Source organism: Berghia stephanieae, chromosome 2, assembly GCF_034508935.2.
Source record: "Berghia stephanieae isolate SIO BIC M18660-M18661 chromosome 2, UCSD_Bste_1.3, whole genome shotgun sequence".
In the NCBI taxonomy this organism is placed as follows: domain Eukaryota; kingdom Metazoa; phylum Mollusca; class Gastropoda; order Nudibranchia; family Aeolidiidae; genus Berghia; species Berghia stephanieae.
Genome location: NC_088361.1, coordinates 11,905,683 through 11,933,659, shown reverse-complemented (window position 1 = coordinate 11,933,659; position 27,977 = coordinate 11,905,683). Strand labels below are relative to the sequence as shown.

General features: G+C 36.1%; 1 protein-coding gene across 2 annotated transcripts in view; it reads left to right on the top strand.

The window, feature by feature from the left end:
- LOC144964323 (hexokinase type 2-like) overlaps positions 1–20,402 on the top strand; it is a 36,096-nt gene extending 15,694 nt beyond the window's left edge. The window contains exons 3-11 of one of the 2 annotated variants that reach the window (XR_013643808.1): positions 177–316; positions 11,987–12,202; positions 12,936–13,127; positions 14,431–14,543; positions 15,087–15,245; positions 15,892–16,031; positions 17,366–17,502; positions 18,852–19,635; positions 19,799–20,402. Coding sequence is in view for 1 of the 2 variants with exons in the window: in XM_078898426.1 (XP_078754552.1) it covers positions 177–316; positions 11,987–12,202; positions 12,936–13,127; positions 14,431–14,543; positions 15,087–15,245; positions 15,892–16,031; positions 17,366–17,502; positions 18,852–19,001 (1,247 nt within the window). In the remaining variant the exon portion in view is untranslated. Of the gene's footprint in view, positions 1–176; positions 317–11,986; positions 12,203–12,935; positions 13,128–14,430; positions 14,544–15,086; positions 15,246–15,891; positions 16,032–17,365; positions 17,503–18,851 lie in introns of both variants that reach the window. The other variant, XM_078898426.1, reaches the window with a different exon arrangement.
- Positions 20,403–27,977: the final 7,575 nt, after the last annotated feature.

Below are 27,977 nucleotides of genomic sequence, written 5' to 3'. Positions count from 1 at the left end.
ATGCAGAAAAGAAATCCATAGTATTGGTGCAGATCGAAAAAGAGAATAGTTATTATTTACATCCCTTAGGCTAGGTTTGGTGGGAGGGGGGGGGGGAGATTCGATTTCATAATAACAAAAATAAAATGATGCTTCTTTATTATTATTATCATTATTATTATTCTTTTGACAAACAGAGAAAGGCGACTTCTTGGCCCTGGATTTGGGCGGCACGAACTTCCGGGTGTTGCTGGTCCAGCTCCGAGACATGGACATCGACATACAGAGTAAAACTTACCTCATCCCACAAAGAGTTATGCTTGGGACCGGGACACAGGTCTGTATTTCTTTGTAACGAAATTGACGTCACTCAGCTCTTTGTTATTGTTTTCAGCCAGACATTTTTATGAGTAGTTCTCACTAATTTGTATTAATCAGACTATAAACCATATTCCGCCTCCGAACAGGACACAATAGACTTAGAGGACATATGTTTACAAAGCTAGGTATAGATAGTATGCAGATGACGTCACTCAGGCCTTTGTTATTGTTTTTGCCATCCGCGTTTGTGAGTTGTTCTCACTAAACTGTATTAACAAGACTATAAAAGTTCATGGTTACACAGAGTTTGTGTGTTGGTCCGTTATACTTCCGGATGGCAATGTTGTGAACTCCTTGGCCAAGCGCATTCTATCTATTGGAACAACCCCTTATTGCCTATGTGGAACCGACCATGAAACCACTTTACATGTGCTTATGGATTGCCCATTATACAACGTGCAACGTTCGAACCACTGGGTCACCCCTACAACACTCAACACAAAGCTCTATGGTGAGGCTGAGGACCTAAAGCGGACCACAGACTTCATAGCAGATATCGGACTGCAGCCATAGATGTCCATCAGAGGAACGAAGAAGAAGAAGAAGCAGACTATAAACGTTTAAGGTTTCACATAGTTTTGTGTGTTGGTGGGTTATATCCGGCTGACGGATGTGTGTGTTTGTGTATGTGTGTGTGTGTGTGTGTTCGTTTGTTTTTGCTGCTTTTTGCCATTTCTTATCTTTGGAAAATAGATACTTACTACTAGATGGCAACAGCTTTTATGATGATATCACATTATCATTTTATGACTGTCTGTCCAGACGACAGCAGCTTCTAGTAGTCTCACACTACTTTATTACGATATACACTATCCATGCGGCAGAAGCTTCTAACTGTGCTCACACTACTATATATGTCGATCGACCCAATCAGCATATTCCATACCGCACTCGTGCACCGTCGCAAACTCACCCGGAAGCTTCGTCACTGTCACAGTAAAGGTTGTTCACAATTATCTTATTAAATTTTATTTTATTAAGAACTGAATTCATCTCACTCCAGTTATATTTCGGTAGGCTTAGATAAACTTCACCTTCTAATATTAGATCGTCTTTCCTTTTATAGCCTTCCCTCGAATTAATTTCTAATTAGTGAATACTTTTCGTTCTACATTCTGTCACGTAGCCACTTATTATAAAAGCTGATAGGTCTAACATTTGACACTCACTTTCTCTCCACAATCTATGCCGGACGGCCAGTCGTTCTATTCCTTCTATATACTGTAAGATTTTTATCTTTTGGGACTTTGTAGATATTATATCTACACCATTAAGACGCCGGAGCTTTTAACTTTGATTGTATAATCTTCAAGGATCAAACCCAAGCCCGCTGTCAAAGGACTACACAATAACTTCTTACCAATTGCCTGGAAGTGGAATTTTACGAGTCCAATCCTGTTATCAGAGGAATAGATCATCCAAGCCCATCAACTGCCTGGAAACGTAAACTTATGAACCTGACATATTATCATAAGTTACGTAAAATATTCATATCTCTATTTGTAACTGCCACGATCACTGTTTATCTCTTTTAATTAAATTTCATCATTATTTTTATTTCATTGTAAACAAATCGTTAATTGTTTTTCATTTATAGTAACTAGTAAATTCTGGGGCCTCATTCTACATATATCTTTATGCATAGTCGAGTAGCTCTTTACTCACTTGAGACCATGACATTTTGGAGGGGACACATATAAAGAATTGAATTTATTTAGTTACTTATATCTATTTCATCTAACTTTAAAGTTTAAATTGTAAAACTCTTAATTGCCCCACTTGATCATATTTTAATTGAACTCCCTATTTACAGGATTAATTTTTTTTTTCTTTTTCATTTCTTCATTTAAATGGAATAGCAATTTATCCGTTCATTCTTTCATTCAAATTGAATAGCATTTTATTGATTCATTCCTTCATTCATTTATAAATTATTCATTCATTCATTGTTCATTCATTTATTCATTCATTCATTCATTCATCCATTCATTCGTTTATTCACTCATTTATCCAATCATTCATACATTTATTCCTCCCTTCATTCTTTCATTCATACATTATCCATTCATTCATTCATTCATCTATTCACTCAGTTATTCATTCATTCATTCCTTGTCCACTTTGTTATTATATCACTCATTTCATTTTGTTGTTTACCTCATTCATGAATTGTTTTCAATATGTTTACATTCCATAACGATTCATTCACCTATCATCCAATCACTCAGTGTTGTGAACACATTTTGTAACTATTGTAAATCTTACGATATTTTATTGTTTTGTATTTCAGACATCACTGTTAAACACTCTTCAATGCCTAATTACAATTGTTGAACAACCATTGAACAAGAGAGAGGTCCCAGCCACGAACTGAGTTGGTAAATATATCCTTCATTATTCTCTTTTACATGAGTTGGGCATCACATAGTAACTATAGACATCGTGATTTGTTTTGCATAGTGATTTGTTTTAAATGCATTTTTGGCATATTACTGTTACCGAAAACCACTTATATATTATGTTCTGAAAAGTGAGTCTTTAAAAACTAAATAATAATAAAAGGAGTCTACTAGCCGTCGTGTTATATTTAGTGATAGATAACGGGATTATTTTGGCATCCTATTATTGTTATCACACTCTAGTATATTAGCGTCATTGCGAATAATCGTACACAAACTAACGACGAGTCACACACATTGGTGATACATTTTTCGTAGTAACATAGTTTAGAGTACACGCGATTGACACATTGTTATTGACTCAAGTCATAATAACTCCGCATTGTATTGACACGTTGCTTTATAAGATATAACGATAAAAGGCATCAAATTCAACATACATAATAAGTTGAAATAAGAGAGAGAGATTTCTAAAAATAGAACAGTTCATTCCAGTAAGTGTAAATAAATAAAACAGTCAGTAACAGTATCCTGTCAATATAATATATATAAAATATCGTAACTAATTTATTGCAAAAATGGAAGCATATAAAAGATACTTAAGTCTCGCAAAGGACTTAGAAATACCCCAGGAAAGAATATTTTCATGGTGCGAAGAGAAAATAAAAGAAGAAAAAGAAGAAAGAATTCGTAGAGAAGAAAATGAAGAAAGAATTCGTAGAGAAGAAAAAGAACATGAAGAAAGAATACGTAGAGAAGAACGAGAAGAAAGAGTCCAAGAAAGGGAACTAAAAAGACAAATAGCTTTAGCAGAAGAAGAAATCAAAAGGACCCAAATGATGCTGGAAATTGAAAAAACAAAAACCGGTCATGAAAGAAAACATAATAATAGTGATGAATTTTTCGTGAATCTTCCACGCATGCCAACATACGATGAACGCTCAGACTGTCTAGAATCCTTCTTACACCGATTCGAAGTTCAGGCTAAAGGTTATCGTTGGCCAGAAAGCAAATGGGCCACAGCCTTGATTAACTGCTTATCTGGAGAACCGCTAAAAGTTTTCTATACCTTAACAACTGAAGATGCAGATGACTATGGTAAAATTAAAGACGCTCTACTAAAAAGATTTAGATTAACGGAAGATGGTTACCAGGAAAGGTTTCACACTGCAAAACCGGAAAGTGGAGAAGACTTTAATACATTCGTGAACCGAATTACTCAATTTCTAAATCGGTGGCTTGAGTTGGCAAACGTAAAACAAGACGACTTTGCAGGCCTTTACTATCTCACGCTGAAGAATCGAATCTATCAAGCTTGCAACCCAGATTTAGTCGCATTCTTTAAAGAGAGAAAGCCAGAAAACTTGGACAAATTAAAAATCTACGCAGAAAACTTTAACAGCGCACATCCATTGACACCCCTTAGCAGAACATTGAAGGAACCATACTACGCTGCTGCTGCTCAGAGTCCAGGTACACCTAAAGTTCAGTACTCAAATAGAACGAGCCGATCAATCACTCGGAACACGCAAGTGAAACAGGATGACCATAGTAACAAACCATGGAACAAACAGTTCAATAGAGACCATAGCCGACCCTATCAAAACAAAACAAGAAATAGCACTGACAATAATACTGAGTATAAGAAAACCAACAAACCTATAATTAAATGTCAATATTGTGGAATGAAAGGCCACACAGCAGACAAATGTTACAAAATCGTGGGATATCCAAAAGAAACTGCAAATGCATCACTCCAAACAAGTGTAAATAATCAGACACGAGTAATGTCAGGAGAAAATATAAATGTGTATTGCGTGAAAGGTATGTCACTTTTAACACAAACTCACAAGTCAGGATCGCTCTTTTTTTGTGAAGGCAAAGCTAATGGAACTGATTGCAAAATATTGAGAGACACAGGATGCAGTACAGTAGGAATAAAAGCATCTTTGATCAATGACGAAGACAAAACTGGAAAAACGGTACAATGCATCACATTCAGTGGCACAGTCGAAACCTTTGAAACAGCTAATGTGTACATAGAAACCCCATACTATACAGGAATAGTGGAATGCTGTATACTTCCCAACCCCGTCGCTGATGTTATTGTTGGCAATATAAAAGGTCTTAAAGACAACCCAACAGATGTAAAAGAATGGTCATTAACCCAAGAAACAGCTTGTCTAGCAGAAACAAGAAAGATGACTAAGACAACAGAGAAGCCAATGACTATTTCTCTTGAACCACAACAATTTGACAGGAACACGTTCATTGAAGAACAGAAAAAGGACCCGACTTTAACATCATATTTCAATATCGCAAACAAAGGGACGAAATCAAAAGTTGAATACATCATTGAAAAAGATATTCTGTTCAGGTTACATAGGAAAAGAAGCAAAATAGCTAAACAACTGGTCACGCCGAGTATTTACAGAAACAAAATCCTTGGAATAGCGCACGATTCAATAACTTCTGGACATCTTGGGAGCTCTTCCACATTGAAGAGAATATCCGAGAATTTCACATGGCCTGGAATTACTAAAGACGTCCGAGAATATGTGAAATCGTGTGACACATGCCAAAGAAGAGTCGCAAAAGGCAGAATACCGAGATTGCCATTAGAGACAACCCCAGTTATTGAAAAAGTTTTTCAAAAAGTTGCAATTGACATTATAGGCCCTTTAACAAAATCAGATAGAAACCATACACACATACTAACACTAGTCGATTACGCAACCAGGTGGCCAGAAGCGATAGCATTGAAATCAACTACATCGGATCACATAGCTGAAGCATTGATGACAATTTTTACTAGAATAGGCATACCAAATGAGATACTGTCGGACAATGGACCCCAATTTACATCACATATGATGCATGAAACCATGAAACTCATGGGAATCCAACACTCATTCACAACTCCCTACCACCCCCAAGCAAATGGTCTTTGTGAAAGATTTAATGGCACTCTAAAGAATATGTTAAGAAAAGTGTCAGCAGAAAAACCAGATGATTGGGACAGATACTTACCAGCAATCCTATTTGCATATAGAGAAATACCCCAAGAATCTACAGGCTACTCCCCATTTGAGTTGATGTATGGACGATCACCTCACGGCCCGATCAATATAGTAGCCGACATTTGTAAAGGGAATGAGGAGGACAATAACGAAATTATGTTTGCTTACGAATATGTAAGAAACCTGAAAGACAGTATAGAGGACACATGTAAGCTAGCACAGGAATCCGTCACTAAAAAAGCAGAGAAATACAAGGAATACTCTGATCGCAAAAGCAAATCAAGAAAATTTGAGATTGGTGACAAAGTACTAATACTCTTACCCGATGACTCGAGTAAACTTTTAGCTACATGGAAAGGACCATTCAAAATAACAGCAGTAAAATCTAATGTTAATTACGAGATTAAAATTAACAACACAACAAAGACATTCCATGCAAATATGCTAAAAAGATATTTTGATAGAGACACGGTGTCGCAACCTATGTTTACTAATATCGAAGCTTCAAATTAAATGCAGGATTAATCATACCGTTGGTCATGGGACACAGACACCCGAGACAGAAAAACAAACAAAAATCGCACAATTGCAACCACCTAAGACAAAAAAAGAAGTACGCAAAGTACTTGGGCTCCTAAATTTTTACAGGAAATACATTTACAACTTCGCGCACATCGCGACACCGCTAACAAATCTGACAAAGAATGGGTCACCGAACAAAATTGTTTGGACAGAAGCGTGTCAGAATAGCTTCAACCAATTAAAGGCATTACTCTGTTCAGAACCAATTCTTAAATTACCCGACATATCAAAAGAATTTGTTGTAAGAACTGACGCGTCTGATAAGGGCATCGCAGGTGTACTATTACAGGAGCATGAGGGAACTCTAATGCCTTGCTTATATGCAAGCAGAAAATTATTGGACAGAGAATCACGATACTCTGTAATAGAGCGTGAAGGACTGGCCATCGTCTTTGCTTTAAAGACATTCAGCAGATATCTACTGCTAAAAGAGTTTGTGGTCGAAACGGACCATAAACCACTCACGTACATAAGAAATAACAAAATGAATAATAGTAGAGTACTAAGGTGGAGTCTATTTTTGCAAAATTACACTTTCAGTATCTCTCACATACCAGGCTGTGAAAATATTCACGCCGACCTACTTTCTCGATTAGTGTAAACACGTGAGAAGGGTATAACTTAACCTCCCATGCATACTGTTAGTTACCTCGCAAATTATGCCAAATCAGAACGCACAAATTCGATAATTTTATTTGTAAACATGATGACCCAACTTAATGTAACATTGAGTATTGTTTGGATATATATACCATACCCATTCATGATTTGGGAAATCTTCTCTTTACTATTATTGTTATGAATTTTCACTCATTTATGATTAATAATTGAAATGTCAATATTCCATTTACATTTTCATTCATTTCATTCAGTAAATTACCTTCATATCATCGACTTAAATCATGCTTCATTGCCATCACTATTGTTTATCACAATGATTTGTAATCACATTGCCATCATGTTGTTCATCACAATGATTTGTAATCACAATCTTTCATTGTTATTGTCACCCATTCATATACCTACGTTAATATAAACATTTCCATGTCTAGTTAATAAATAATTTAATTGTAGCACAAATCATAACAATGGATTAATGCTAGAGTATCATGATAGTAAATTTACTTCCGTTTGTAAAATCTATCTTTCCCATAATGGTTAAAGAGTATATTTTAAACGTGGGTGGGGGGTGTCACGGTAAAGGTTGTTCACAATTATCTTATTAAATTTTATTTTATTAAGTTTTGTGTGTTGGTGGGTTATATCCGGCTGACGGATGTGTGTGTTTGTGTATGTGTGTGTGTGTGTGTGTTCGTTTGTTTTTGCTGCTTTTTGCCATTTCTTATCTTTGGAAAATAGATACTTACTACTAGATGGCAACAGCTTTTATGATGATATCACATTATCATTTTATGACTGTCTGTCCAGACGACAGCAGCTTCTAGTAGTCTCACACTACTTTATTACGATATACACTATCCATGCGGCAGCAGCTTCTAACTGTGCTCACACTACTATATATGTCGATCGACCCAATCAGCATATTCCATACCGCACTCGTGCACCGTCGCAAACTCACCCGGAAGCTTCGTCACTGTCACAGTAAAGGTTGTTCACAATTATCTTATTAAATTTTATTTTATTAAGAACTGAATTCATCTCACTCCAGTTATATTTCGGTAGGCTTAGATAAACTTCACCTTCTAATATTAGATCGTCTTTCCTTTTATAGCCTTCCCTCGAATTAATTTCTAATTAGTGAATACTTTTCGTTCTACATTCTGTCACGTAGCCACTTATTATAAAAGCTGATAGGTCTAACATTTGACACTCACTTTCTCTCCACAATCTATGCCGGACGGCCAGTCGTTCTATTCCTTCTATATACTGTAAGATTTTTTATCTTTTGGGACTTTGTAGATATTATATCTACACCATTAAGACGCCGGAGCTTTTAACTTTGATTGTATAATCTTCAAGGATCAAACCCAAGCCCGCTGTCAAAGGACTACACAATAACTTCTTACCAATTGCCTGGAAGTGGAATTTTACGAGTCCAATCCTGTTATCAGAGGAATAGATCATCCAAGCCCATCAACTGCCTGGAAACGTAAACTTATGAACCTGACATATTATCATAAGTTACGTAAAATATTCATATCTCTATTTGTAACTGCCACGATCACTGTTTATCTCTTTTAATTAAATTTCATCATTATTTTTATTTCATTGTAAACAAATCGTTAATTGTTTTTCATTTATAGTAACTAGTAAATTCTGGGGCCTCATTCTACATATATCTTTATGCATAGTCGAGTAGCTCTTTACTCACTTGAGACCATGACAGTCACAACACACCGTTCAACTAGATGCTCTGCGGCTTCGGGCTTGTTACTACAACGGGTACATGTTGGACAGGTGGAAAGCCCCCCACTGATGAAGTGATTTTGCCGTTAAGCAGGTTGTCGAACAAAGTCAACTGGCTGCCACCCACTGTGTCCTCTTGCTGGTGGAAAAGCCTGGCAACTTCTCCCCCAGTTTCGAGGGATTGAATTCGTCCAAACCGACTTCCATCTTGTATATGCATCTCTGTGTATGTGTATCCAAGCGGCGAATTCGTTACCGCATTTGTGCACAGTCGCGAACCTGCCCAGCAGCCTCGTCCCAACGCAACGCTCAACTAGATGCTCTGCGGTCTCGGGCTCTTTGCCACTGCGCGTCCGTGTGGTTCAGGCGGAATCAGGCGGGTTCTCGACACGAAGTCAATTCGCCGTCACCCAATGCCTGCTCTTGCTGGTACAGAAGCCGGGCAACTTCTTTCTCAGTTTCGAGGAGTCCGTGTCGACTTCCATCTCGTGTGGGGCAACCCTGACCGACATCAGGAAAGCCAAGTGCAAGGGTTGGCGGGGCTTATTTCGACCAGAAACGCAGGCACCGTCTATTATGCGACTCATTTGGGGGAGGGGGGGGGGGGGGGGGGTTCCCGGTTCACTCACCTCTACCTCCCTTTTTTTTTTCTTCTTTTTGTTATGCCTACCCCAGGTAATCGTCTCGCTCCGGATATCGGGGTGGGGGCGGGGGAGAGGGGGGGGGGGGGGTGCTTCCATTATCGGACCTCATTCTTTTGGTGTTCTGTCGGATCCGGTTTCAAGCCGCGCTGTCGACATCTTTTTTTTTTTTCTTATATCAAATATGTCACACTCAGCCTCTAATACTCACGTTACTGCGCTGCACTGCGACTGAGATCTGGGTCATCGTTGGCTCTTCTCAAGATATGCCCTGAGATAGGGTTTTGAAAAACTTATAACAGAACAGAAGTGACGAGTCCGTCCACCCTTGGTGTTATTTTTATTAAATATTGAAATTAATTGAGCTTTTTATATAGCGCAATATCCAGTAAACGTACTCAATGCGCTTTACAAATGGTCCCTGATCAAGAGCAACACGTAACATATAGAACGAGACATGGCGCGTGTTAGGCGATATTACAATTTATTTCCGATAAGACAACGCTGTTAACTGCCAGGTACCCGTTTTACACCTGAGTAAGGTGAGAGAATGTGAGTTAAGAGCCTTTTACAAGGACTCAACTAGGCGCCGAGCGAGGCTCGAACCCAGACCTTCCGATCCGAAAGCGAGTGTCATACCACAAGACCACATAGCCGCACCATCCCATTTTCATCCCCTTTACTGGAGCTGATATTATTATGACCTAAACGTGTTGAAATCGCCGTAAGAAAAAAAAAATCCTTAACAAGGAAACAAAATCAACTGAACGATATTCGGGTATTATCTGATTCCACCTACGTCATAGATGCCTGAGACTCCCGGCGAATGCTAATCGGATCTAGGGGGATGAATCCAGAATTACGACGACTGCCGGGCCGTGCCCTGCTTGACAAAACAATTAATTTAATTTACAATTTATTACTATTTAACTCTCTCTCTCTCTCTCTCTCTCTCTCTCTCTCTCTCTCTCTCTCTTTCTCTCTCTCTTTCTTTCTTTCTCTCTCTCTCTTTCTTTCTTTCTCTCTCTCTCTCTCTCTCTCTTTCTTTCTCTCTCTCACTCTCTCTCTCTCTCTCTCTCTCTCTCTCTCTCTCTCTCTCTCTCTCTCTCTCCCCCTCCCTCCCCCTCCCATCCCCCTCTCTCTCCCTTTACCGGCCATTTTCAAGATTTTTCCTGAAATATCATACCGACCCAACACACAAAATTGAATTTTTAGAACAATCAATAAGTGCACGAAGGAGGTCCCGATAGCTCAGTTGGTAGAGCACTCGCTTCACACGCAAAGGGACCGAGATCGATCCCAGGTGGAGTTGAGATTTTTTTCTGAACCCCCCCCCCCCCCCCTTTTTTTTTTTTTTTCACCCAGCAGTGATTGGGTAACTGGGTCTTTTAGAAGTGACTGGCGGTGCTTTGCAATAGGCTAGCGCCCTATCCAAAGGATAGCAAGCACTTGCTATTGTCCGTTTCACGCTATGGAAACCGGAGGATAATTCCAAACTTGCTTAAAAATGTTTATTCTGAGACGCCAAAGAAGTCCCAAGATTGCGATATTTACAATATTGGGTTTATGGGCGGGGGGAGGGGGAGGGTTTTAAGATTATTTTGATGATACACGAAGCAAAATATGTTTTTGTCCAAAATTATTTTTTAAAAAGACGTTCTGTGAAAGTACGACAGCCTCTCTGCCATGTTGTTGTCACACGTGGAAGTTTGACCGAATTATTTTAAAATAATAATATTTATTGAAAATAATGATACTAATAATAATACTATTTAAAAAAGGATAAAACCTTGACTTTACAAAAGTGCCCGGATTACGAAACGGTTTGACTTTGACATAATATTATTATCTCGCCATGTCAAGACAAGTTTGACATCAGGATGCAGACCTGCCAACTTGAAAATTTAAAAATTCGTAATTTTTGGTGGAGATAAAAATTGAAGTCGTTTTAGTTACCTTTAAGAAAGCAACAATTTATCATCACAAGAATTAAATTGATAACATTTCTAAATCCTTCAAATGATGTAGTCTGACATCAACTTTTATTTTCAGTAAGTTTTAATGACTTAGAAATAAATGATCATAAACTTCTATAATTGAAGACAAAATTCCGTAATTTTACGATTTTTTCTTAATGGTAGGCAGGTTTGTGTTACGTAGAATATAAATTAAATCCTTTTTTTTTTCTAAGATATTTGTCATAGGAAAATTGGATTTAGCCTCGCTGTGCTCAAATTGTTATGGACGCATTGTTGAACTGAAAAATACTCTCTAGGTGGCGCAAATTTTAATCCTTGAAAAAGGCTCTTCCCTCATACTTTCTCACCACACTCCTGTGTAAAATGAGTTCCAGGTCGGAGCTGTCAAACAGGAAAATTGTAATACCGCCTCGCGGGCGTCTTGTCTTGACATACACGTCACGTGTTGCTATTGGTTTGGGGTCCTCTTTTTTTTTTTTAGCGCTTTGAACGCATTTATTGGATGTTGTGCTATATAAAAGCTCACGTTGTTTGTTTTTTTTTTTTTTTGTTTTATTTTTTTTTAAGTCCCTGTGCCTTCTGGTTCTATTTGGATCTATTTTTGATTTTCTGTTTTTAATCTGATTTTCTCCCCCCAGTTATTTGACCACATAGCTGACTGTATCGGCAAGTTCGTTTCAGACCACGACCTGGGCAACCAGGTTCTTCCTCTGGGCTTCACCTTCTCTTTCCCGTGCCAACAAGAAGGACTGGCTAAAGCCCGCCTCTCCAAGTGGACCAAGGGCTTCCGGTGCGAAGGGGTTGTCGGGAAGGATATTTGTGAACTGTTGAAAGGGGCGCTCAAAAGACGGACAGTAAGTAGAGCCTAGTGCACGGAGGCTGTATATGTGCCATATAACAATAGGGTTCAACAGTCGTGACGTCACTTCCCTCATAATGACGCAAAGTAATTGGTTCTAAACTATCGGAACAATGGCGGACGCCATTATCTCCATCACCGCCCTTATGAAATACTTCTCCGACGAGCATAAAAGTGTATCCAGAGGAGAAAAACATTATAAATCTAATCATGTTTTGACTTTTACATATTCTGATCACATGACGTGAAAAAGTTCGAGCCATCATATCATGAAGAATAAAGACTACTGATTTTCTTTGTTTCGAACCAAGCTGCTGATTGCTGGGCGGACGTGACATCAGACTATTGAATCCTGTTAGATCTAGACACAATCCAGTGTGGTGGAAGAGAATTACTTTGCGCATGTTTCTGATGGCCTTTTAATTTTTGCCAACGGAAAGAGTCGGCCTGCTCCATTGATTAACATCAATATTGTTAAACATCTATAATACAGTCTAGTCGTGCATCTCTCTCTCTCTCTCTCTCTCCCCCCCCCCCTCTCTCTCTCTCTCATCTCTCTCCTCTCTCCCTGTGTCTCTCTCTCTCTTTCTCTCTCTCTCGCTCTCTCTCTCTCTCTCTCTCTCTCTCTCTCTCTCTCTCTCTTTCTGAATGAAAACGATTTTAAACGGTTTTATTTATAAATGTATAAATACGATATTAAATACCCACTCCACCACGTTGTTTGGCAGAATTGCAAAGTGGAGATTGTGGCCGTGGTGAATGACGCTGTGGGGACCCTGATGTCAGCGGCCCACGAGGACCGTCACTGTGAGATCGGCTTGATCCTGGGGACGGGCTGCAATGCCTGCTACATGGAAGGCCTGGAGAACGTGGGCACTTGGCATCATCAGGACGAGGACAAGCACCAGCAGCCCAAGCAGGTAGGCGGGGCTAGGGCATCAACATCGTCACCAATGGTCATATTTTAACATTGGCCACTGTGATTGATGATGATGATGATTGGTGATGATTATGATGCTTGGTGATGATGTTTGGTGATGATGATGATGATGATGTTTGGTGATGATGATGCTTGGTGGTGATGATGATGATGATGATTGGTGATGATTATGATGCTTGGTGATGATGATGATGATGCTTGGTGATGATGATGATGATGATGATGCTTGGTGATGATCATGATGATGATGATGATGATGATGCTTGGTGATGATGATGATGATGATGATGATGATGATGCTTGGTGGTGATGATGATGTTTGGTGATGATGATGCTTGGTGGTGATGATGATGATGATGCTTGGTGATGATGATGATGCTTGGTGATGATGGTGATGATGATGATGATGATGATGATGATGATGATGATGATGATGATGCTTGGTGATGATGATGATTGGTGATGATTATGATGCTTGGTGATGATGATGATGATGATGATGATGATGATGATGATGCTTGGTGGTGATGATGATGATGCTTGGTGATGATGAAGATGATGCTTGGTGATGATGATGCTTGGTGATGATGATGATGATGCTGCTTGGTGATGATGATGATGATGATGATGATGCTTGGTGATGATGATGATGATGTATACACGTCGATCTAAATCCTTCATTTTAAAAAAAGTAAGAAATGATGAAGGTAACGCTTTTAAAAAATGAAAAAAGAGAATCAAGAGTTAATTTTATTTAATCATAGAATAAAATATGAACAAACTGTTATGGTGAAAAGGCAGTTACGATCATCACCACAAGGAAAGATTACTCTTTTAAACTGTCAAGATTATAATTATGATGAAGATAATAATAACGGGATGCTTTGGGGGACAACGGCTGTTTGGACTTGGAACTTCCAAGGCTTACTATCAGGCTACTATAACTGTAATAATGGAATTAATGGGTAACACTGAACAGAGCACGGGCAAAACTTGGGAGAACAGCTGGAAGCATGAAAAGTGGGCTGCTGAGACTATCTTGTGGACATGTGGTGCCCAGAGCAGCACGAGAGCACATCCTTAGAGAAAAGCACAGGATAGGCCATGATGACATGACTATGAGTACTCCCACAACTTGAGTGGCATGACACAACTATCACAACACTTGTGGGGTGCTTTTGGATCAACGGACGTTTGGACTTTGATCTTCCAAGTCTCACTATCAGACTACTTATAACTGTAATAATATCTATGGTCTCACTACTCTATTGCTTCATCCCCAGGTGATCATCAACACAGAGTGGGGTGCTTTTGGGGACAACGGCTGTTTGGACTTTATACGGACAGAATACGACAGGGAAGTCGACACGTTTTCTATCAACCCCGGAAAGCAGATGTAAGTTTATCTTGTCCGAATCCTGAACACACACACACACACACACACACACACACACACACACACACAACATATACAACATATACCCCCACACACACACACACACACACACACATTTTTTTTCAGATCCTCAGCCTTTGAACATTTGTCTCGAACCATTGACAATCCACAGCTAGAGCCTTTAGGTCAGAAAAATTCCTAGATTTTGCTTAGTGCTTTGATTATGTTTTTGTTTGTTGAATTTTTAATTAGTATCTATGTTGTAGTTTTTTATATTTCTTTTTTTTTTTTCTCTTTTTTTTCCTTTCTTTTTAATCAGTGCGTTGTTAGCTTTTTAAAAATTTATTATTATTTTTTTAAATGTGTTTTTCTTTGGTGTTCTTTTTAAAATTTTTATTTGGTTGGCTCTGTTTTTTTTTTCTTTTCTTTTTTTTTTTTTTTTTTTGATAGGGAAATTTTGCCTGTTTGTGCCTTACTTTATATTTGATTTTACACTTTAAAGTGCTTTTCTATATCGCCCTGTTCACTCGTCTTTTGGACCAGAATGGAGAAAATGATGTCAGGGATGTACATGGGGGAGATCGTCCGACTCGTCCTGGAGCGAATGGTCAATGAAGGCGTTTTGTTCCGAGCCGTGGACAAAGATTCACCCCTCTTTGAACGGGGAAGGTTCTTCACCAAATACATGTCAGAGATTGAGAGGTAAGCAGAAAAAAAGATTAATAAATACAAATTGAGCTTTTACTTTTATATAGCGCAATATCCACTACACTAAACACGCTCAAAGCACTTTACAAGTGGTTCCTGGCCAACAGCAACATTTAACGTTTAGGACGGGACGTGACGTCTGTTAGGCGACATTACATTTTTCTAACAGAGACAATGCTGTTAATGCCAGGTAAACATTTTACAACCTGAGTACGGTGAGAGCATGTGAGTCAAGAGCCTTTTCCAAGGACCCAACTATGCGCCAAGCGAGGCTTGAACCCAGGACCTGCCGATTTGAAAGCGAGTGTCATACCACTAGACCAAATAGCCGCACAAGTGTTATATAATATCAGTACCCAGTCACTCAATTGTGTCTTGGTTCCATCAACCCTAGAGGGAACGAAATTGACGTCACTCAGCACTTTGTTATTGCTTTTACCCAGCCATTTTTATGAGTAGTTCTCACTAAATTCTATCCATCAGACTATAAACGTTCAAGGTTCAACATAATTTTTGTGTGTTGGTACATTATGAGTTTTTTGTTTACTAAGTGCAATGCATCAATACAAAATCATCCCCTTAAACACTCTATAAATCTAATAAATAAAATACTTTTTTACGATTCCTCTTTCCCAAACAGTGACACAGATGAGTTCTTCGGCAACACAAAAGAAGTTCTAAAAGAACTGCACATTTCATCGTACACGCCAGAAGACTGTAAAACTGTCAAATATATCTGCACCTTGGTGTCCGCCAGATCTGCCTACCTGGTCGCCGCTGGTAAGTTACAGTTTTCCACATAATACGTGTCAGTGCATGGTATAATCAGTCAGAAGGTGAAAATTTAGGCTTTGCATTTTTTTTTCATTTTCTGAAAGAATATGCTACCCAGAGCATTTTAATCTTTATTTGAAGTAAATCGGGTGATGTTTCATGAAGTTATGGTCAGATGTATGGGAAAGGTATCCAGAAACTTTTCTCAAATTTTATATTTTGTCAACTTGACTAACTGTAAAAAATATTTAGAAGTGAAATTAAGCTTTGATATTTCACGAAGATGGACAAAAAGGGTTGATTTAATCATTTATGACAAGAATTCATTTTTGATAAAAATTGACCTTCTAACTAAACCTGGCAATATCTCAGTTCATACCTTTTCACCATCCGACTGATTATGTCATTCACTGTAACAATTTCTAGAAACCCTAAAGTGCCTTGTAAGATGAAAGTGATACTTAGCTAGAAGCTGTGGACTGTCAAAAGTAATAAACAAAAATGACTATAACAGCTTTAAATAAAAAGAATGATTTTGTTGTTTATTACTTTTTATTGTGCCTTAGAAAAAGAGTAAAGTTTTGTTTTTTCCTGTCTAAATTGAGCTTCGTAGAAAAGAAAAACCCCAACATCAAATGAAAGATCAGGATTTTTGTTCAGTTATATTCAAATTTTTTTATTTATTTTGTATATTGGAATTAATGATAATGAGACCCACATATTCCAGTCATCAAATATTTGTGTGTTGCTTTTCGGACCTCCCCCCCCCCCCCCCCCCCTGTCCACCCAGCAGTGATTGGGTAGCTGGGTCTGTTAGATCTGGCAGAGACTACTTTGCGATTGACTAGCATCCTATCCAAAGGGTAGCAAGTAATTGATATTGTCCGTTTCATGCTATAGAAACCAGGATAGGCTCCGACTCCATGGTACGAATGGCTCTGAAAGTAGCTACTTTGAGTAGAAGTGAAAAGCAATAGATTTGCTTCTTTTCCCTAAACTCTTCTTACACTTACAATAATTCAAAGTGATACTAAGCTGGCAGAAGCCAAATATTTCTCTGCTGTCGATCTGGTTCTTGTAAGTAATGTTTTTATCTTTTTATATTCTTTTTGTTGTTGGCTGAAGAAGGGTTTTGAGCCCGAAACGTTCCGGATTTTGTTTTTGGTATTTTGTTATGTTTTGAAGCTGTTATATTCATTTTTATTTTTACAATAATTTTTTGAATGGAAATTTTGTTAACATTGGTAATTAAAAAAAAAAAAAAAAGAAAGAAAGAAAAGCGAAAATAATTGTGAAATGCTAATTGTGCCAGATTTTTTTTTGTGTGTGTTTAATTTCAGGCCTGGCTACTCTTATAAACCGCCTGAACAAAAAGAACATGACAATCGCTGTTGACGGCTCGTTGTATCGATTTCACCCACGGTTCCACAATTTGATGTGTCTGAAGATGAGGGAACTTGTCAAACCTGGACTCAAGGTAAATAGGAATAAAATATGAATAAAATTTTGATTGGAATAAACATTATAATTACTACAACTATAAGGACATAATATGTCCCCATATTATGGGGGGCGGAGTGTCCGAGTGGTTAAGGCATTGCACTGTGATCCAGATGACCTGGGTTCGAGCCCCGCTTCAGGCACTTTCGTTTTTTTCCTTGAGCAAGATTATTAACCCCCAATTTGCTCACTTGGACAACATGTGTGATTCCTGTTGACATCAGACATCTTGTTTGATGAGTTATCTATATTCCTTCTTGGAATGCCTAGGCGACGATATCTTATGATATCGTGGCGCAAAAGGCATAATTTTTTTTTTTATAAGGACATACACAGAGAGGACTTTATAAGTATATGCTGAAGTTTTCGTGATTAAAAATGAGCCCTTTTGTTTTAAGGTTTGTAATGACTATAACTTGAGCTTTTATATTGCACAATATCCACTAAAGATGCTCAAAGCGCTTTACAAGGGGTCCCTGACCAACAGCAACACGTAACGTGTAGAACGGGACAATGACTATAAGATAAGATAAGATGAACTTTATGTATCCACCTCTGGAAATTTACATTGGGTATTGCCATAGACTAACGCATTTCTGAAAATGATTAATCAAATAAGTAATATGAAGGAAATTCAATGACATGGACGTAAACCAACAAAAACCGTAACAAAATTGAAACACATTATTAAAAAAAAAAAAATGATCGGGGATCCTGATAGCTTTGTTGAGATTTTTTGCTGACCCCTCTGTCCGCCCAACAGTGAATGGGTAGCTGGGTCTCAAACCAAGTACATTGATGGTATTCTCTTGGAATCTTCATCTCTTTCCTATTTGAACCAAATTGCCCTTTGTCTTGGGTGCTTTAATTGTAATTCTAAAACTTTTTTTACTATCCTATTTTATATCAATGTACTGGCTCTGATATGACCTAAATGTGTTGTATATAAGTACTGTGAAACTCTTAAAAACAAACAAAACAAAGATACGACATCCAGTCAATGTTAGATAAAACAAATGTACACATTCCATTACTACGACCATCTCCCTTCCCCCCTCCCCCTTTGCATTTATGTATTTTGTTTCAATATTTCATTTCGACTATACACATGTTCGTAATGTAATTCATTATCTGTAAAGCGCTTTGAGATGTTTGGTTTCATGGAAAGCGCTCAACAAGTGTCTTATTATTATTATTATTATTATTATTATTATTATTATTATTATTATTATTATTATTATTATTATTATTATTATTATTATTATTATTATTATTCTATTCCATTTTACTTTATCTTATACTTATATATATTATTTTGATTTTCAGTTCAAGCTTTGTTTGTCCCACGATGGCAGTGGCAAAGGAGCAGCTTTGACAGCAGCAGTGTCCTTGAGATTACAAAACTCCATGAAAGGAGAGCCTCACCAGGACCACGAGAATCATGCCAGTCCTGAAGTGATGATGGTGCAGGCGTGATCCAACCCCTTCCCCATTCCTCCCCATGTAGATAATAATAATATATACTGTAAATAGCTTGTTGAACTTGTTAGCGGGATTAATTTGTTGTAGGTTGGACCTCGTTCGCAACTCATACTTACCTTATTTTCATGTTATAGGAAAGCAGGTTTCAATTTCGTGACCCATATATTGAAATCTCAAAGATCGATGTAAACATATTCACAGGTCTGATTACCAAAGGCAATTATGGCCTCTTTTTTTATCATTGTTGTTGTGGAGAATATTTTGCTTTTGTTTGAGAGTATTTCCATGACAACAACGAGACCATAACAATTTGAGTTATCAGACCTGCAAATAAGTACATGTCGTCTAAGATCCTTAGCTTTCATGAGTTGCGTCATCATGTTTTATTATGGTTATTATGTAAAAGACGCATACCTAGTTGTTGCATAAAAATATGAATCCAGAATAAAATGATAACAAGGAATAGAAATCTTCAGTGCGGCAAAACTTGGCTGAAAATTGATATTTCCAAATGATCCTCTTTTGAAACAGTAAGATTTGATTTTTACAGCGGCATATTGACTGAATAAAAAAAAAAAAGAAAAAAAGCATGTCATCATTTTGCCATGCTCATTGTGTAATTCTTATTGCAATTTGACATAGAGGGGGAACCCAATGTGTACATATTTGCAGGTCGGATAACCTAAATTGTTGCAGGCTCATTGTTGTAATGATGATACTCTCAAATCAACACAAATTATTGTCCATCACAGCAATGTTAAGTCAAGCCCATAATTGCACTCGGTTATCAGACCTGCAAATATTTGTGCACGCAGGGGTAACTTCCAATGTTAGTCAGCGTTTTGCCTAATTGAAGTTCTGTTATCTTTGTTTTCATTTTCTTCACTATAGTGTGGGAGGTGATCCCTTATCTGTTACATTTTGTTTGTTTTTAAATAATTTTTTTGTTTGTTGTTTGTTTTGCTTTGTTTTTTTGAGTTTTTTTAATGCTTTCTGGTGGATGATATTTGATTCTCAGTAGTGGTTTTGAAATGCTTTTAAAGACATAAATTGTTGCCCTTTGAGAATCAAATTACATTTGGAGAAAAAAACAAAACAACACAAAACAATTTGTTTCCATTTTTCATTGGCTGTGAAAGTGTTTGGTTTTTTTTCCTTTTTAGTTTAAAAAAAAACCCCAACCCTATTTCATAGAATGTTGTAATTATGTAATTCATTCTAGACAGAAATCTTTGAGATTTATTTCAAAACCATCATTACATTTCTATCATATTTCACGACAATCATTCGCTTTGTGGTATTCAATAAATACATTTTTTTTTCATCCAATTGAGAATTTATGATTTAAATTTGTGACAGAGACTGAATATGTATTTGGTTTTATAATTATTTTTTTTTTAATTATCAGCATTACTTTGTTTAAATTGGAATCATTTTATTTTGAAGACGATTGGTAGTCAAAGCTGTTACTAAGCATACGTTGAATAAGGAGTTCCTTTTGATTTTGATCAAAGAGTGGATTCACCATTGTCTTGTTTTGCTTTTGTTTTTCAAGGCAATCATGATGTCAATATTATCCAGTCATTCTTATCATTCATCTGGATTGATGCCATGAGTTAATGAAATTATTTTTTATTTGGATATGGTGCATAGACAATTGAGTTGAATAATTTAAGCACCAATAGATTATTAAGAAATAAGACAATCTCAGTTCAAATAAAACTTTTATCAGAATCAAATTTTCCATCGATGACTTGGAGCAGATCTGAGTTTCAAAATTTAATATAAAATTGATACCTTTACAGTTGTCTCTGTATTGCAATTAAAAAATTTGTTTTCTGAATATTTTCCAAAACATACTCAATTCAGTGAACAAGTCACCTCACTTACAATCAATACCTGACGTTAGGATCGTTTGTTATTTTTTTTAAAAAAAAGAAAAAAAAAACAATAAATTTATTACTCTGTTGAAGCAGAGAAATGAATAACTACCCAGACACAAAACAACGGTTCTCTATATATGTAGTTATCTATTTTGTTATCATAATGTGACACAGGCACGCATTTGTTATTTCCATTACCTGTTCATTTTAAGTGTGTTCATTATAAGTGTGCTCCACTGTACTCAGTATTAGATTGTAACCTTTGTTTAGTTATAGCCTGACACTAGGACCTGTCTTTTGATGTCACATATAGATTGGTGCACTGCCTAGTGAGTTGTCGTTAGTAGTGCTCAAGGAAATAAATGATCCCATTGGTTGAACTATTGAATACAACTCACGGTTTTATTTCTTTTGTGGTCAAAAACTTGTCTTTTGACGTAATTTGTTGATCAGTGTCAGGCTATGAGTTTATAAAGGCTACGATCAGCTGGTGTGAACAGCCTCATCAAGAAACCTGCTTAAAATCAGCAGTGTATGTACGACTAATTTACAACTCATTCGACATGAGAGTAAGAGAGGTAGAGAGGATCTTTGACACACCATACAAAATTATTTGCAGGCTGTGATTGTCCTACTTGAGAAAAAAACAATAAACATTGATTATGTCAATGGTTAGTGTTGGATTTATTTATCATACATCTTACTGTCATACACATCTTTTTGATATCCCACTTATCATTTCCAGAGAAAATTGGTAATGCAAATTTCACTTGATGCTCTGAAAATTTTTTCATTAACGATGATCCCTGACCATTCATGTGTTGTTTTTTTTTTATTATTTGGGGTTTTTTTAAATTCCTTTTATTTAGTGTACAGGCATGCACCGCGTTATTTATATAATTCCTCAACAATTTTGCTTAAACCTAAACCAATGCATATTAAGGTTTTTGATTATTTCTTTAAATACCATCAGATGATTATTGTCATGTATTGATTACCCATGTTTCAGTGTTCAGTTGTACCCAGTAGTTTAAGCATAGTTTTAGAAAGCTTGACATTTTAATTCGATGGGCACAGTGGTACATTCCAGCATGTATGTTCTGAAAGTTGCCATTCTGTAGTAGTGCAGTTTTATTTTGAGAGGAGATATTTGTAAAAAAAAAAAGAAATAATAAAAAAAAAAGAAAGAGTAAGAGATGATCCATTGTAGTTGATAATAGATGTGGGTTGACATTTAAAATTAATTTTTTTTTTATTTTCGCATTTGCAATGAAACCATTTAAACTGTTAATTTGATTTGTAAATTCAAAATAAAAAAATAAAAAAAGAAAGAAAAACTTACTCAAATAGAAAACCCATTTCTTCTCACGGCCTAATTTTCTTTCACAAATGTTAGAAAATTCTCCCTAACGTTACCCATACTGATAAATAACATTTTGTCCCGTCTTTTTCATGGTGTCACCTTGTGGAATTCTCATTCAAAGAAATGTCGTCAAATATTTGAATGTGATTTGATACATGGCGTGCAGCAAGACAGATAATATTTGTTTTTAACTTTGAGATATTTTTAATGTTGATTAGCACTTTTGTTGATTTTATAAGGCTTTTAAATATGAAGGCATTGCAATTTCAATGTCAAAAACCCAGTATGAGACATTGTGAGTTTCCTTCATGAATTCGCAGATTACCCTGAGTACTCTGTTCCAAGCAAACCGTCTGTGCATGTTCTTTTATTTCATTACATGTGCGCTGCGCCTGTACACACAGATACATCACTTCCAGTATATCTGTGATTATCTACCTACATTATCAACACTATTACTCTCTATGTGTGTGAAAAGTGGGTCAAATTTTTTCCTTTTTTTTTTATTTTTTTAAAGATTGAAGTATAACAAAATTGATAAAACCAATATACAGTTTATGGGTGGGGATCCTGACCTCCCATAGCGGGCAGGGAGGTACATACTGTGTCTTCTATCCCTTATATCTGTTATCCAACATGCTTTCTGTCTTTGTCTCGGAATGAGATTACTTGGTTTTGTCCTGGCACTGGCCGGAATCCTAGCTGGGAGGGAAACAGTCAAATGCATAGTTATTGTTTTGGGAGATGATAATTTTTTCCTTGTAAATCATCTCTCTGTTATGTATTATTATTTTTATTTTGAATGTATAATGTAAGCATTTGAGTGTGTTCCTCTTTGTTGGATTTTGTGCTTGTGTCTGGATGAGACTTGTAGGTGATCTCAAACTAATTACATTGGTGGTATGCTCTTGGAATCTACATCTGATCCCTATTTGTTCTCAATTCCCCTTTGTCTTACTTTTTCTTGGGTGCTCTAATTGTAATTCTAGAACTTTTTACCATCCCATTTTCTTCCTTTTTACTGGCGCTGATATAACCTAAATGTGTTGCAAGCGCCGTAAAACCCTTAAAAACAAACAAACAATATACAGTTTATGTCCTTGGATTATTTCTAACTGGGACAATCTATAATGAACTTTTCTACCATATGATTTCTAACTATGTATTCAAGTATTATTGAATATCGGATACAATATGAAAGTTGCTTTCTTTATCAACATTGCAAAAACAAACCCACGGGTCGTGCCGAACAGATTGCCAATTGTATTGACAACAATTTTTGAACCTTGCTTTATGTGCGTCACTGTGGACACATTTATTACCAGCGTAGCTAATGACTCAAGTACTTGTTGGAATAAATAGTATGGGTCCTCCCATTAATTGGTAAAAAGCCTGCTTTAAACAAAGGGGGCAATGTGAAGTGGGGTGACTATGGCCAATTGGAGTGACTAAGACCTACCCACAAATGTGTCCCCACTCACCCCCCAGATTGAATATTATATTAAACAGATATGGTAAAATGAACAACATTTGATAGATTTCACAGTTCCCCACACTTTAGACACATACCACGGATAGATTATTTCAATGTCAAAATATATCACATAAAAATGTTTAAAAAGACATTAAAATAATCTATCCAATGTTCTTTTTATAAAGTGTGGGGAAGGGTAAAATCTATCAAATGGTGTACATTTTACCATATTTGTTTATAATAATCTTCAATCGGGGCTCACATTTGGGGGCTGTCTTAGTAACCCCATTCCACAGTAGCAAAGCCCCTTGAAGCTTGGTTTGATGATAATGTATACATTCCCTACATTGTTAATTTGATGTGGTTGAACATTTAATGTATGCATTATCAGAGGTGTATTTAAGAATAATGACTTCTGTTGTTACGCTATATTTTGTTATTATTATGATTATTATATATGTTTGTTTTGTTTGCCTTAGGATATATCATTTAATCATTATCAATTGCGATGATCATGTACTCAGAAGCCTTGAATGGATTGAAACACTTTACATGTATGTTTAGGTTACTTTCAGTTCAGCTGATCCAATGCTTTGTCCTCTTAGTCATAGTCAAACTACATGTTGTTCTTCCCAATGTGATAAAGAACATGTTAACTCATATCTACTTCCCTATATTCATGAAACAAGACGGGTTAAGACTGAATCTCTAGTTCTCGTATTATAGTAAAGTAAAATAAAATAAACTTCGCTAGATTCATCCCACAGGGAAATTTGTCTCTTGGGTCTATTCCAAGGGAAGACTGGAATAACAGTGCTGCACAGTGCAGCGACGTGTGATTGAACTCGGTATCTTTCGGTTACAAATCAAAGACTGTACCGCTGAGCCACGCTGACAGTGACAATATTGATGTTTTGTAATTTTAGTATAGACTGTAAAACTCTGATGTACAGTCCCATACTATACACAGTCCTCGCTGGATTCCAGCACGTTCTCAGGAGAAGCCAAAAATAGTGCTAGATTCCCAGCATCCCAAAATCTGATGCTCATGGGAGGTAATCTTCAATCTTCATCGGCTTGCATTTGCAAAAGGCTCGACGAGCCCATCACTGCAAATGTTCAGTTACAGGGAACAGTCACAGATTACTTTGACAAGTGAGTGCATTTCTATGGTAAGACTCAAGTGTTTGTCTATGGCTCACATAATTTTGAAATGATTGTGTTTGTTTTATCTCTCGATAAATGTTACAGAATTCTGTGATTTTTACATTTTTTTTCATGATTTCCATATTTTGTTTGTTTTGGTTTTGTGAAAATTTTACTGTAACTTGTTTTTGTTCAATCCATTCCTCTTATTTTTCCTCATTCAAAGTGACTGACACAGACAAACTGAATACAGTGCGACACATATTCCTCGTTCTTGCTTGGACAAAAAATTAAGATGAGGAATCTGTGAAAACGAGAAATACATGAAACTTGTACAAAGAAAATAAAGAATTGTATAAGTTTCGGATATTGAGATTGGTTTGAGTTTGAGGAATGCATCCTGCACTGTATTACTGGTGAACATTATATATATATATATATATATATATATATATATATATATATATATATATATATATATATATATATATATTATATATATATATTTTTTTTTTTTTATCTATCGATAAATGAATAAATAAAATAAAAATGATGATAAATAAATATTTTTTACAAAAAAAAAACCTTTGGCGTTTAACCTTCCACATGTGGGGTTAAAATTGTCTCTTTCCTGACTTCATATCATATTTTTTTTACCAAAAGATTAATAACAGAAATGTGACTAGGCCATCATTAAAATCAAATTCCTGAGCTACAAGCAATGCTGTTACTGCTCTCTTGGTGAAAATCGTCACGTCTGCCATTATATGTTTGATTTTATGCTTTTTTTAAAGGGTTTTACGGCACTTGTCACATTTCATAACCAGTATAAAGGAAGAAAATGGGATAGTTTGATAAATAATGGTTGAATTTATGACTTAAAAGAAAGTCAGTTTTGTGTTAAAGGGATAATAACTGAAATAATTGTTGAGACAGCTCCATAATTTGGGTGATTTTTGTTGTTTTTTTTAGCCTGTATCTGATTAGAACTAGCTTTCATAAATATTCTAAATAACTACTAATACTTTATCATCAAACCAAAAAAATCTCTCTCTCTCGCGGGTGGTTGGATGGGAGCATCACCCTTGAATCATATACCTATGATGTTCGCATGGGTATACGATCCGATAGTGATGTCGTTTCTTCTTCTCTTTACTAGCCTATCCTGCTTCTTTGGTTTGTGATTGTATTTTTGACAGGGGATATTTTTTTTCCTGTAAATCCTCTGCCTGTTTGTTCTTGGTTATTATAATTTAGCTTATGATATCTTTAGTTATGCTTTTGATTGATATTTGTACTATTTTTGTTAGATTGCTTGTTTTTTTGTTTCAGCGGTCTCTCATATAACCTCAATTGTGTTGGAAGAGACCTAAAGCAACAAACAAACAAAAAAAAAAAAAATCTCTCCAGAACGATTTAAAATCTCTTTATAAATTTTTGGGTGTTCCTCTAGCTAGTTATGATTTTAAATTCAATTTTTTTTTTAGAACAAATGTTGATTTTCCGATTTTTCTGTGATAAATAAAATTGATTGAAAATGTTTGCATGAAATGTAATAGACTCGTCCAAAGAAATCACTGTGATGTACCAATGGCTGTCAAATTAAATCAACCCGAAGGATTTTTATCAAATTTACTTGATTTCATGATAATCAGATTGTATTATGGGCAATAAATATGGAGGCATATTAATCTCATGAATTAAAGACTGCAATCATTATCCGAAGATTTTGACAAAGACATTGCTTAGCTGTCTTGCCATCATCGTACTAAATATTATTATGTGATTAATGTTTCCAGATTGCTTGCAAAATTGGATGAGTAAAAAAAAAATGTTTTACCGCAAAGTCCCAGGTTTGAGAGTTTTTACCAAGACAAGGGTCATTTAAATTGAATGACGTTTGAATGATGAGTTTTCTGGACAAATTTTAAAATATGTGTCTTTCCAGAGTACCCAGTTAACTTGTTACAAATAGTTTATTCGAAACTTGTCAATAAAATCTCAATTGAAAACAAATCATTGGACTTTTCTCTTTTACTTTTAGTAAATTTGTTTGTGTAAAAAAAAGTCTTCCTTTAAAATTTCGAAATTAAGTAACTTGTTTGCTTCTCACGTATTAAATCATGAAAACTTTTCTAGCTTCGCTGTCTTATTATTCTTGGTTGCCTCTGACCCTAGAGTAACAGGAACTTATAAGCTGTAAATCTCCACTGCCAAACTAGTTTAGTCTAGTATATTACTCTGTATTATATTCCCTTCACTATATGCCCTATACAATAAGTGTCTCAAGCTCTGTTAAACTTCTCTTTATCTATACAAACCAAGAGATTCTACCAAATTGTGTATTAGTATTAGTGATGATGCACATTTTACAAAGTGATTGAATAAAAGGTAAAATAAATTAAACTAACCTAAAACTGTAAAAATGTGATATAATACAATAATAATAATACTAATAATAATAATAACAATGTGTTTCCATATTGTATGTGTCAGTGCATTACATAATTAGTCGGAAGGTGAAAATTTTAGATTTGCATTTTATTCATCTTCTGAAAGAATATGCTCCCCAGAGCATTTTAATCTTTATTTGAATTAAATCGGGTGATTTTTCATGAAGTTAAGGTCAGATGTATGGGAAAGGTATCCAGCAACTTTTCTCAAATTTCATAATTGTTCAACTTGACTAGCTGTAAAAAATATTTAGAAGTGAAATTAAGCTTTGATATTTTCCGAAGATGTACAAAAAGGGTTGATTTAACCATTTATGACAAGAACTCATTTTTGATCAAAATTGACCTTCTAACTAAACTTGGCTATATCTCAGTTCAAACCTTTTCACCATCCGACTGATTATGTCATTCACTGTAACATGACTCATCTTCATTGACCATCAGTGCCCATTATGATATTTATTCGTTTTCATACCTCTACAGTCTAACACTATTAATCCAAAATGTTCTGTCATCAACATCTCCATCGAACACAACAGATTATAAAGAAACTCTGTCTTAGGCGGGGTTTTTTGACCTCCCATGGGCAGGAAGTCACCTACTATGTCTTCTATACCCCTATATCTGTTTTCCAACTTGCTGTTTGTCATT